Source organism: Urocampus carinirostris, chromosome 4 (assembly GCF_059441175.1).
Source record: "Urocampus carinirostris isolate Australia breed hairy pipefish chromosome 4, RoL_Ucar_1.0, whole genome shotgun sequence".
NCBI lineage: Eukaryota > Metazoa > Chordata > Actinopteri > Syngnathiformes > Syngnathidae > Urocampus > Urocampus carinirostris.
In genome coordinates this window covers 10,637,192-10,649,200 of record NC_142352.1, presented here as the reverse complement: position 1 = coordinate 10,649,200, position 12,009 = coordinate 10,637,192, and the positions used below count along the sequence as shown (strand labels likewise).

Here is a 12,009-nt window from a genome sequence, read left to right as displayed (position 1 = left end):
GGAAATTGTAGCGTTCATAAACAAGTGAGTAGTATGGCCACCGCACTTTATCCTGGATTAGGCAATCGGAGGGGAGGGTGCGCGTAAAATGCGCACGCGTGGGAAATATATAAAAAGTTCCATTTGTGGGTGCGCGCAGGCGCGTGCGTCTTTGGGTTCTTGCATACCTGTCAACCTCCACGGCTCCATGCCCTTACAAAATGTTGTATTTTGTAATAATCTTACCCCATTTTTTTTTCCAAACGTGTTTATTTATGTAGTTTAACATGTACAGGGAGTGCAGAATTATTAGGCAAGTTGTATTTTTGAGGATTAATTTTATTATTGAACAACAAGCATGTTCTTAATGAACCCAAAAGTCTCATTAATATCAAAGCTGAATATTTTGAAAGTTGGAGTGGGGCTTTTTTAGTTTTAGCTATTTTAGGAGGATATCTGTGTGTGCAGGTGACTATTACTGTGCATAATTATTAGGCAACTTAACAAAAAACAAATGTATACCCATTTCAATTATTTATTTTCATCAGGGAAACCAATATAACAGCTCAACATTCACAAATATACATTTCTGACATTCAAAAACAAAACAAAAACAAATCAGTGACCAATATAGCCACCTTTCTTTGCAAGGACACTCAAAAGCCTGCCATCCATGGATTCTGTCAGTGCTTTGATCTGTTCACGATCAACATTGCGTGCAGCAGCAACCACAGCGTCCCAGACACTGTTCAGAGAGGTGTACTGTTTTCCCTCCTTGTAAATCTCACATTTGATGAGGGACCACAGGTTCTCTATGGGGTTCGGATCAGGTAAACAAGGAGGCCATGTCATAAGTTTTTCTTCTTTTAGACCCTTTCTTGCCAGCCACGCTGTGGAGTACTTGGATGCGTGTGATGGAGCGTTGTCCTGCATGAAAATCATGTTTTTCTTGAAGGATGCGGACTTCTTCCTGTACCACTGCTTGAAGAAGGTGTCTTCCAGAAACTGGCAGTAGGACTGGGAGTTGAGCTTGAGTCCATCCTCAACCCGAAAAGGCCCCACAAGCTCATCTTTGATGATACCAGCCCATACCAGTACCCCACCTCCACCTTGCTGGCGTCTGAGGCGGACTGGAGCTCTCTGCCCTTTACCGATCCAGCCACGGGCCCATCCATCTGGCCCATCAAGACTCACTCTCATTTCATCAGTCCATAAAACCTTAGAAAAATCCGTCTTGAGATTTTTCTTGGCCCAGTCTTGACGTTTCAGCTTGTGTGTCTTGTTCAGTGGTGGTCGTTTTTCAGCCTTTCTTACCTTGGCCATGTCTCTGAGTATTGCACACCTTGTGCTTTTGGGCACTCCAGTGATGTTGCAGCTCTGAAATATGGAAAAACTGGTGGCAAGTGGCATCTTGGCAGCTGTACGCTTGCCTTTTCTCAGTTCACGGGCAGTTATTTTGCGCCTTGGTTTTTCTACACGCTTCTTGCGACCCTGTTGACTATTTTGAATGTAACGCTTGATTGTTCGATGATCACGCTTCAGAAGCTTGGCAATTTTAAGAGTGCTGCATCCCTCTGCAAGATATCTCACTATTTTTGACTTTTCAGAACCTGTCAAGTCCCTCTTCTGACCCATTTTGCCAAAGGAAAGGAAGTTGCCTAATAATTATGCACACCTGATATAGGGTGTTGATGTCATTAGACCACACCCCTTCTCATTACAGAGATGCACATCACCTGATATGCTTAATTGGTAGTAGGCTTTCGAGCCTATACAGCTTGGAGTAAGACAACATGCATAAAGAGGATGATGTGGTCAAAATACTCATTTGCCTAATAATTCTGCACTCCCTGTATTATACGCAGGGTTGGGTAGGATTACTTTAACTGGATTACTTTCAATGACTTTTGGATTACTCCAATACCAAATATGCTAATGAAAGACAAAAGAAACTAAATATGAATAAAATGACTCACAACACGTGGTAAGCTTTCTCTCCTGGCTTTGATCTCTTTGATCTCCGGCAAAACTAACATAAAATGCGACAGAAACAGAATGAAAATAAATCCAAACAGCTTGCCAACATCATTTTTGCCATTCCATGTATTCCGTTACTCCCCAAGCCTGCACAAAATTTAGTAATTTTATTCATATTTAGTTTCTTAGTTATTAAGCCTAGATGGTAGTGTGCCCGCTTTGAGACTGGGAGGTCGCTAGTTCGCGCCTCGGCCGAGACATACCTAATTGGTATAATGGCGGCGCCCTCTGTTGGCTGCGGCTGCATCGACTCGCTACAACGGGTCAGGTGTATCGACATTTCGTTCTGTGTACATTGTTACAAAGAATGACAATACAAAGGAAATTATTATTATTATTATTATTATTATTATAACCATTTCTTAGTTATTAGCATATTTGGTATTGGAGTAATCCAAAAGTAATTGAAAGTAATCCAGTTGAAGTAACCCTACCCAACCCTGTATGTGTTTCGTTATATCATGTATATTGTTAATTAACATTTTGTTGTGAGATACTGAGTTGCTCGACCTGAATGAGGTTAATTATAAAAAAGGTTCAAAAATTAAGCAGCTTGGACGTTCACCGAAGAAGGAAAAAAGACAAATATAATTAAGTAGGGTAATATATTTTCTTATTTAAATTATGAATTCATTTTCTGCATTAAATTATTGCTGGTAATATACTGATTCAAGGGATAACCACAAACCTGTCTTTTTTCATTTTCTCCTTTTATACTTGTCATGTCCTGCACAGTTGTCATGGCGCCCAGCTGGCGCCGCCCCTTGACACCGGCTGAGACGCATTGGACTGATTGCTTTTGGAGTACTTAAACGCTCCTTTTGGGACTGCCCGTTGCCAGACCATTGCTTAACCTTGTGGAAAACCTGTTCATGCCTGTTTGACCTTAGAATTGCCTAGTTTGTAATTTTGATTATCTTTGAACCTGTTTTGTTTTATTTTTGGTTCGTTTGTGTGTTGGACAACTTTTCTTTCCTAATTAAAGTGACAGATCGTCTACGCATATGAGTTCCGACTTCCTGCTTTCCGGTCCGCTTCGTGACAATACTTCCTTTTCTTCTTAAGTTCTTTATACAACTTAATAATTCGTAATATAATGCATCAAGCCAAGTGAGCCGTTTGAGGGGGGTCTCTTTAATGAGTTGAGCCGAAAAAGTCGGTTCTCTAAAAAGAGACGGACTTCCTTTCACTACATAACTACCACATGAAATCCGAGGCGGTAGGTGCATGCGCACAGTAGCTTCAAACTGCTCGTTTCGTTTGCAACGGAAAAAAACGATAAAGAGATAGAGGCTACCGCGGCGAACTCGTATGACTTGATTGATTTGGCGTTTCGTGATAGTCGGTGTATACCGGATGGTACCCATAATTGACAAATTTGCGCTTTATTGTACGCGGTACACGTCTTAAAATGCATAATAAACGTACTTTGTACGGCAAAACAGTACAGGTTGACAGGTATGTACTTGTGACTTAATTCAACCCTCCACTTGTGTTAGTTTTCAGGTAACACACCCTTTCCATGGTGACCAGTGTCTTAAATCAGCCGTAAAACACCATAAATAAAACAGTTTATCTTCTATTTTTATTTCTTGGCTTCCTAAATCATGAAAATATTGTTATTTTTTTCGGGTTTTTTTTTGGTTGTCCAGCAAGCACCAGATCGCGGGCGCTGCACTTCCTCTTTCTATCAGTAAACTTGTGGTTAACGCTATGCATTTGGGTCCTGATTCTGTTCAGGTCGTGACAGGACGGGCTAGATTGCGAGCTAGCAAAACTGTTAGCTGAATCGATAATTCCGGGCAGATCGATTGAAATATCCAAATTATCGATACCGCGCAAGTACTTTAATCGGATCGATACCATTATCCTGGGATCCATACTTGCTTCCCATTTTAACTATCACTATGAGAATTGTTATATGGGTCATACAATTTTACATACTGTACATTATAACTTTCAAATTGGATCCAAGTTTTCTCATTTTTGTTGAAATTGCTGTACAATATTTGTATTTTCTATACATTGCTGTTTTTATGTCGTTTGACTCGAGTATTTTATTTTTCAGTGTTTAAGGTTTTTTAGGTTGTATTGCCACGACCCTAGTGAAGATAGGCGGCGCATAAAATGAATGGATAGATCTTATTGTTTCAATTTCTGACTTTATTTTGAAAAATTCTGCAATGGAAGGTATTGTATTTATGATGTTGACATTGTATATTTGTCTGGATTGTCATCTTCCTTTCTTTGCTTTTCTTCTGTTTGCACTGCTTCCAGATGAGAGCTTTCATAGTCAAGCATTAACCCGATCACATTTAAGCAATTATTGCCAGGGTCAAAAATTTACCTGGAGGCCTTCAAAAGCAGCTCTGCAGGCCCTAGGGCATAAGAATAGTGACAATAAAGCTGCTGCTATAGCCAATCAGATTCCGTCTTGACAGGGCCAGGGCCTTCTAGCATCCCTTGGGAAACTTCACTGTTTTTTCAAACATTGATTGGTAATGGTAGTATCACAAAAAATAGGAGAAAACAAAAAATCCTGGTGTCCACTGCTTCTGTCGAACTGACTTTTTCACCCCAGAAAGGAAAAAAACTCATGTCAGGACAGGCTTGACTTTCAGAATTAGCTTCGATGGCGTTGGACCTGAAAGGCATGGAGAATTTGTATAAAAGAGTATTGGGAATTTTCATCGGGAAAAAAAAGATTTGCACAAATAAAAATGATTTTGGCAAGTAAAATGTGGATATATTTCTAAACAATTTCATGAGGTCATGTTTTTTTAATATGTGTCACACCTGTAACTGCAGTAAATGATTAATAGCCATAAAATAGTCATTGAGAGTTAGTATGAGCAGCACGGCGGTGCAGTGGTTACCGCGTGTGCGGCACAGTTCTGAGGTCATGAGATCGAACTTCGTGTGTGGGGTTTGCATGTTCTCCCCGTGCTTGAGTGGGTTTCCTCCCACATTCCAAAAACATGCATGTCAGGTTGGTTGGTCTGTTCAAATTGTCCCTAGGTGTGAATGAGCGAGTAAGTCTTATGTCTCTGTGTGCCCTGGGACTGGCTGGCAACCAGTTCAGGGTGTCCCCTGCCCACTGCCCGAACACAGCTGGAATGGGCTCCAGCACCCCCGCGACCCTACTGAGGATAAGCGGTGCAGATAATGGATGGATGGATGGATGGGTTGGATCACAGGTGTCAAACAGGCGGCCCGCGGGCCAGATCAGGCCCGCTAACGGATTGAATCCTGCAATATGTCAACTTGATGTTGCCAAAGCCAGGTGCCTCTCACAAATACACTACTTGTATTTATTTCTCTCTTTCTCTCTGTGTGTCACTCTGTCTCTCTCTCTCTCTCTCTCTCTCTCTCTTCCACCCCTTTTCTCCCATTCTCTGTCTCTGTCTCTTTCACTCTGTGTCTCTTTTTTGTCTTCCTTTGTTGCTCTTTGTCTCTTTCTCTCTCTCTCTGTCTTTTTAACATATTTTGCTCTAATGCCCTTTGTTCCTTTTCTCTCTTTTTTCTTTCTCTCTTCCTACCCTTTCCGCTTTCTTTTCTCTTTTCTCTCCTTCTGTCTTTCTATTTCTCTTTGGATTTCCTTCTTCCTCTCCCTTTCTTTCCCCCTCTCTCACAACTTCTCTTTTTATCTCTTTTGTTTCTCACGCTCTCTCCCTCTCTCTCTTTCTTTGTCCTGCCCTCTCTTTTCTTTTCCATCCCTCTTTCTCTTATTTCTTTATCTATCTTTTTCTTTCTCTTTAATCAACTAGTCCGGCCCCTGACAAAATGTTTATTCTATCATGTGGCCCCCGAGTTAAAATGAGTTTGACACCCCTGGGTTGGATTGATTTTAGATGTAGCGCTACCTATGGCCCAGGTGTGAAATGCACAGCCCACGTCAGGTTTATCTAATGGTCAAGTATTCAGTGATCATGACATTTCCGAGCAAAAAGTATCAATTTAGAATCAGTATTAAGTGCTAAAACCCCCGCAGTTACTTGTATCAAATCGATAACCAGGGTTGGGTAGGGTTACTTTAACTGGATTACTTTCAATTACTTTGGGATTACTCCAATACCAAATATGCTAATAAAAGACAAAAGAAACTAAATATAAATAAAATTACAAAATTTTGTGCAGGCTTGGGGAGTAACGGAATACATGGAACGGCCAAAATGATGTTGGCAATCTGTTTCTGTCGCATTTGATGTTCGTTTTGCCGGAGAGCAAAGAGATCAAAGCCAGGAGAGAAAGCTTACCACGTGTTGTGAGTCATCATTTTATTCCTATTTAGTTTCTTTTGTCTTTTATTAGCATATTTGGTATTGGAGTAATCCAAAAGTAATTGAGAGTAATCAAATTAAAGTAACCCTACCCAACCCTGGCTACTTGTCACTAAATATCATTGTGACGCCAATGATGATAACAACGAGGGTTGGGTAGGGTTACTTTAACTGGATTACTTTCAATTACTTTTGGATTACTCCAATACCAAATATGCTAATAAAAGACAAAAGAAACTAAATGGGAATAAAATGACTACATTTTTTGCAGGCTTGAGGAGTAACGGAATACACGGAACGGCAAAAATGATGTTGGCAAGCTGTTTCTGTCGCATTTTATGTTAGTTTTGCCGGAAATCAAAGAGATCAAGGCCAGGAGAGAAAGCTTACCACGTGTTGTGAGTCATCATTTTATTCATATTTAGTTTCTTTTGTCTTTTATTAGCATATTTGGTATTGGAGTAATCCAAAAGTAATCCAAAGTAATCCAGTTAAAGTAAACCTACCCAACCCTGTGGATAACATTAGTTCAAGGATCGTCTGGTCTTAGCAGGTTGACGGACGTCTCATAATTAATCCATTACTCCACTAGATGGCAGACAGATACACTTACGGGTATTTCTTTAAATGTGTAACTTTTTTTTTAACGGGGCTGGGTTTTAAGAAATTAAATAATTGATGATATATCGTTTATGGACAGTATTGCAAAACAATGTGAGTTGCGTATATGGCGTGAGATGAGAAGACCTGAAATGACCCGTAGAATTTCTCGTGCATCTTGGTAAAGTGTCCGGTTACGCGGAGCCCCCTTTAAAAGTCTTGGAGTTGAAGAGAAAGCCCATTGTTTTGGGTCCACCCATATGTGGGGGTGGTTCCGCTGCAAAACTTTGCAAAGTTATCGAGCTGTCACTGTCGGCAAAAAGCGGTCGGCGGTGCAAGCGTTTCTACGCAAAAAGGCCGACGGACTAACCATGCACGGGGGAATATAAACAGTCGTTATCGATGAGGTTCGAAATACACATTATTATCTGTCACGCCGTTTTGGCGCCGTGCTAGGATACATGAATTTAAACTTGAGCTTTCTGCTCTGGCAAAATGAGCCCTTTGGATTGCGGGTTCCACACTGCGCGTGGAGCTTCTCCCATCCATTTCTTCGTAGTCCTCGTGATCATTCTGGACATCTGCAAATCGGGATTGGCATTACCACGACAACCAGGTAGGTCAAGTTCTCCAAACAACCCTTAAAAATCACTGGAATGGCAAGATGTTTTTGCTGTCCTCACGAGCACAATGGAAGTAAATAGACATGCCAGTAACAGTCCTTCTTTTATAATAAGGAAGAAAATCTGTGCTTGCTTTGAGGGGGAAAAAAAGAAAACCAGTTAACAAAAACCCCTACATTTTCCCCCTTGTGAATGGTGAGCTTTCATGGCGCACACTAGACGAAAATGGTCAGTTTATCTGATCTGCAGTTATTAGGGTCTGTGTTTGAATCTCAATCCTTTGTTTCACGTTCTCCAGCTTTAACCCACTTTCTTAAAATACTTTGCTTTCTAAGTGACTACCTAATTAGTACGCACACATTTTATGTGTTTACTTAGTACACGATTCCATAAAAACACAGGATCATGTAGTTTTATTCATATTTTCTGTCTATATTTACATTGGTGGGCCGTGAGGACCTGCAAAACTTTGGCTGCTGGCCTGAAATTATATGAATCACGTGATTTATGTAATTCAGGGGTGTCAAACTCATCTTAACTCGGGGGCCACACGATAGAACAAACATTCTGTCGGGGGCCGGAATAGTAGATTAAAGAGAAATAAAAAGAGGGATAAAGAGATAAGAGAAAGAGGGAGGGAAAGGGAGAGAGGGCGGGACAAAGAAAGAAAAAGAGAGAAAAGGAAAAAAGGAAGTTAGAGCAAAAGAGGTTAAAAGACACAGAGAGAGAAAGAGACAAAGAGCAACAAAGGAAGAGAAAAGGAGACAGTGGGAGAAAAGGGGTGGAAAAGAAAGAGAAAGAGAGAGAGAGAGAGAGAAATAAATACAAGTAGAGTGTCTTTGTTCGAGGCACCTGGCTTTGGCAACATCAAGTTGACATATTTCAACCTGCAGCTTGTTTTTCTCTTGCGCTTCTCTGAGTGTTGTCTCGCGGGCGGGATTCAATCCCTTAGCAGGCCTGATCTGGCCCGCGGGCCGCCTGTTTGACACCTGTGATGTAATTTGTCAATCAATACTTAAGAAATAATAAGTTATTAGTTTCCTTTCATTTATACTCCTTGGTTGCACAGCGTCCAGATGTGAGCTTTCATATCCAAGCATTTAACCAATCACAGCTCTTCGGAGGCCTTCACAAAAAATCCTGAAGGCCGTGTCCCGTTAATATCAGTCTTTGAGAGAGCTGGTCGGGCCTAAAAGGGTCAATTATTATATTCCGGTCAGGTGAGCTTCCCTCTCGCTGACTTTTTAATTTTTTTTATATTCCTCCCGTCATTGTTCTTTGTTTCTGTTTATACTGCCTTGTTTATTAAAAAAGACATGCTTTGCATGTCCTGCATCCGTTCAGCGCAGGGTTTTTCGTGTCCCCTCTGGTCCTCTCGCGCAGTCCGCGTTGCCGGCTCACTGAGTATCTGGAGCTACAGAGCCGTTTTGGCGCCGTGCTAGGATACATGGATTTAAACTTGAGCTTTCTGCTCTGGCAAAATGAGCCCTTTGGATTGCGGGTTCCACACTGCGCGTGGAGCGGCAGGGGTGAAGGTCTTCCCAAATTACCTTTTTTTTTTTCACCCGAGTCTTCACATATACAGGGATGTGATTTTTTCCGACTATTGTCGGAATTCCGACTTTTTCACTTTCACTTTTTCACTTGCGTAGCGGACAAATTAAAAATCCGACTGTCTCACTCTTACCTTTCTTGCTCTGGCGCACCCTGGCGGCCGTTAGAAATATTGCATAAATTGGCCGCATCGTTGCACAAGCTGCAGGGTCTGAACTGCATTTGAACTGACCCTGCAGTATTTACAAAAAAATCAGGTACGTGGGCAAATTATTTTGTTATTTAAATCTTCTAAAGATGTCACTTAAATGATTAATTTAAGCATGTAAATTGCTTAAAACCCAGCAGCTCCGCCCTGGAAACCCCCGGCTAGGTTTCAGACTTTTTCTCCTCACGTCAATCACATCCCTGTTTATAAAGCAGGAAATTTTACTTCCAAGAACCGGGTCACAGTCAACTCGTTCGCAAACGATGCATTACTAATTCACTGTGCAGCTGAAGGCCCAGGTGTAAACTACACGGCCCGCCACTATTATATTTGCAATTTTTTGCAAAAACACATTTCTCAAGGGCCACTGTCTTGAAACCCTAAAGAAAATCTGCAGATTTGATACCATTAAAGTCCATTTTGACTATGACCAAGGCTTTCCTGTGTCAAACAGGCGGCCCGAGGGCCGGATCAGGCCCGCTAGGGGATTGGATCCGGCCGGCGAGACAACGCTCAGAGAAGCGCAAGAGAAAGAGAGCTGTAGGTTGAAATGGGTCCACAAAACCAGGTGCCTCTCAAAAACGCTGCACTTGTATTTCTCTCTCTCTAATCTGTCTTTCTCTCTCTCTCTCTTCCTCTATTTTTCTCTCACTCTCTCTGTCTCTTTTTCTTTCTTTGTTCCTTTTTGTCTCTTTCTCTCTGTCTTTTTACCTTCGTTTGCTCTCTCTTCATTTTTTCCTTTACTCTCTTTCTCTCTCTCCCTCTTGCTTTCCCCTTCTGTCTTTCCCCTTTCTCTCTTTCTTTTCTTCTCTCTTCTCTCCTCTTTTTCTCTTTTTCTATTTCTCTTTGGATTTCATTCTTTCTCTTTCTTCCCCCCTCTCTCACTATTTCTGTTTATCTCTTGTTTCTCACGCTCTCTTCCTCTCTCTGTCTCTCTTTCTTTTTTTGTCTCGCCCTCTCTATCTTTTTCTCCCTATCTTTCTTTCTTTTTTTCTTTCTCTCTAATCTACTAAACCGGCCCCCAAGAGAATGTGTGTTCTATCGTGTGGCCCCCGAGCTTAAATGAGTTTGACACCCCTGGTCTATGGTATACTATGTATAGAATGTACAGCAGTAAAAAAGAAAAGACAGACGCACTAAGGATTGATGATAGAAGAGCTATGTTAATGGACTGATCTGTATCCCGGTTGCCCTAGAAACCAAGGGACACTTATTGTATTCTTCCAGTGCCCAGATTGAATAGCTCATCTTTTCCATGTTTTCTTCCCACCGTGGTTTCCACAGAGAGTTTCTTCCAGGATCTTCCACAGTATGAAGTGGTTCACCCCACAAGAGTGAATGTCAGAGGTCACTTCCTGTCCAACTTCCTGTCTCATCGCGCTCATCGCATACAGCGTCGCCATGCCTCCGGGGAGTCCGTGGACCAGGAACGAGTTTTTTATCATTTGTGGCATGCTGGCCACAGTTTGAACTTTAACTTGACTCTCAACGCGCATCTGGTCGCACCAGGCTTCCTGACAGAGAGTCGCCGTGGTGGTCTTAAAGGGGGTAAGATCCGTCCCCCTGCTTCTGCACAGTGCCACTTCCTGGGCGAAGTCTGGGACGGGCCTTATCTCAAAGGGACTGCAGCGATCAGCACCTGTGATGGATTGGTGAGTTGTAAAGCACCGACCATAATGAAATCAATCCCCTTCAAGTAATTACTAGCAATGTTCCCTGTAATTTTCCGCGGGTCTGAGCGTTCACAAAAAGTCCGTGAGGAACGCTTGAAACAACAGTGAGCAACCATAATCCCAAGTGTGGCAGGATAATTCATTATCAAACATGTCCAAAACTTGACATCAAGTTACATTTTGCTGAGTTTTCGGCAATGCAACATTATTTTTCACTTTTGAATGAATTGACAAATGTACTATTGCAAAGGTTGTACGGCCTACAAACGTCGTTTGTTCTTACAATTCGTTCACAAGATATACATTTCTTTTTATTTCCTGATATATTTTGTCGCATAATATTAACATTTTTGGGGGCTTATTTAGTCGGTTGTAAGATACAGAACTGTACTTGATCACATTTTTTAGTGGAAGTACAATGTTGGCAACAAGATTCACTTGATATCATTGGAAATTATTTGAATGCAACACAAAATTTTTCTTATTTTTTCCGTGTTTTTTTATACTTTTTTTAAATTCCTTTAAAAAAATCTCCTTGTGTTTATTTTTTCCGAGCTGTTACTTTTTTCTTTTTGTTCTCTATTTACTTTTTTCCTACATTTCTTTCTTTTTTTTCTGGATTTTTTTCTAAATTTCTCCTTCTTTTTTTCTCTTCCTTTTGTTTCTTTTTTTCTCAGCTTTTCACTACTTTTTCATTTTGTTATTCTTTTCTTTTTTGCTCTATCCCCCCGTTCCTTTAAGTCATTTTGTGCATAATTTTACATCATATTTAGTCATGTTGGGATTAAAGAAGCTAAAACAACCTGAAGAGCCGTTTAGGACCCGAAAGAGCCGGTTCCTTTTAGTGAGCTGAGCCGAAGAAGCCGGTTCTCGACAAACTCTACTAACTTTACTCAACTCCGTTCTACTTCGACTCGACTTCAAAATACCGCATTTAGGACACAACGTAGGGGGAACCTTTGTATTTTTACCTTCATGCACTGTAACTTTGACTTAAGTCGCTTCTTAATGAATAATTTTGAGCCCTCATTTTTGTGCGCTGGCTAGATTTTCTT

At 41.1% G+C, this 12,009-nt stretch overlaps 1 protein-coding gene across 3 annotated transcripts in view; it reads left to right on the top strand.

Annotated features, from left to right (window-relative positions):
• Window positions 1-7,167: 7,167 nt before the first annotated feature.
• Window positions 7,168-12,009, top strand: part of adamts7 (ADAM metallopeptidase with thrombospondin type 1 motif 7) — a 223,794-nt gene continuing 218,952 nt past the window's right edge. For all 3 annotated transcript variants that reach the window (XM_088333622.1, XM_088333620.1, XM_088333621.1), the window contains exons 1-2: window positions 7,168-7,512; window positions 10,566-10,933. In XM_088333622.1, coding sequence (XP_088189748.1) covers window positions 7,392-7,512; window positions 10,566-10,933 — 489 coding nt within the window. In that variant the 5' untranslated portion in view covers window positions 7,168-7,391. The remainder of the gene's footprint in view (window positions 7,513-10,565; window positions 10,934-12,009) is intronic.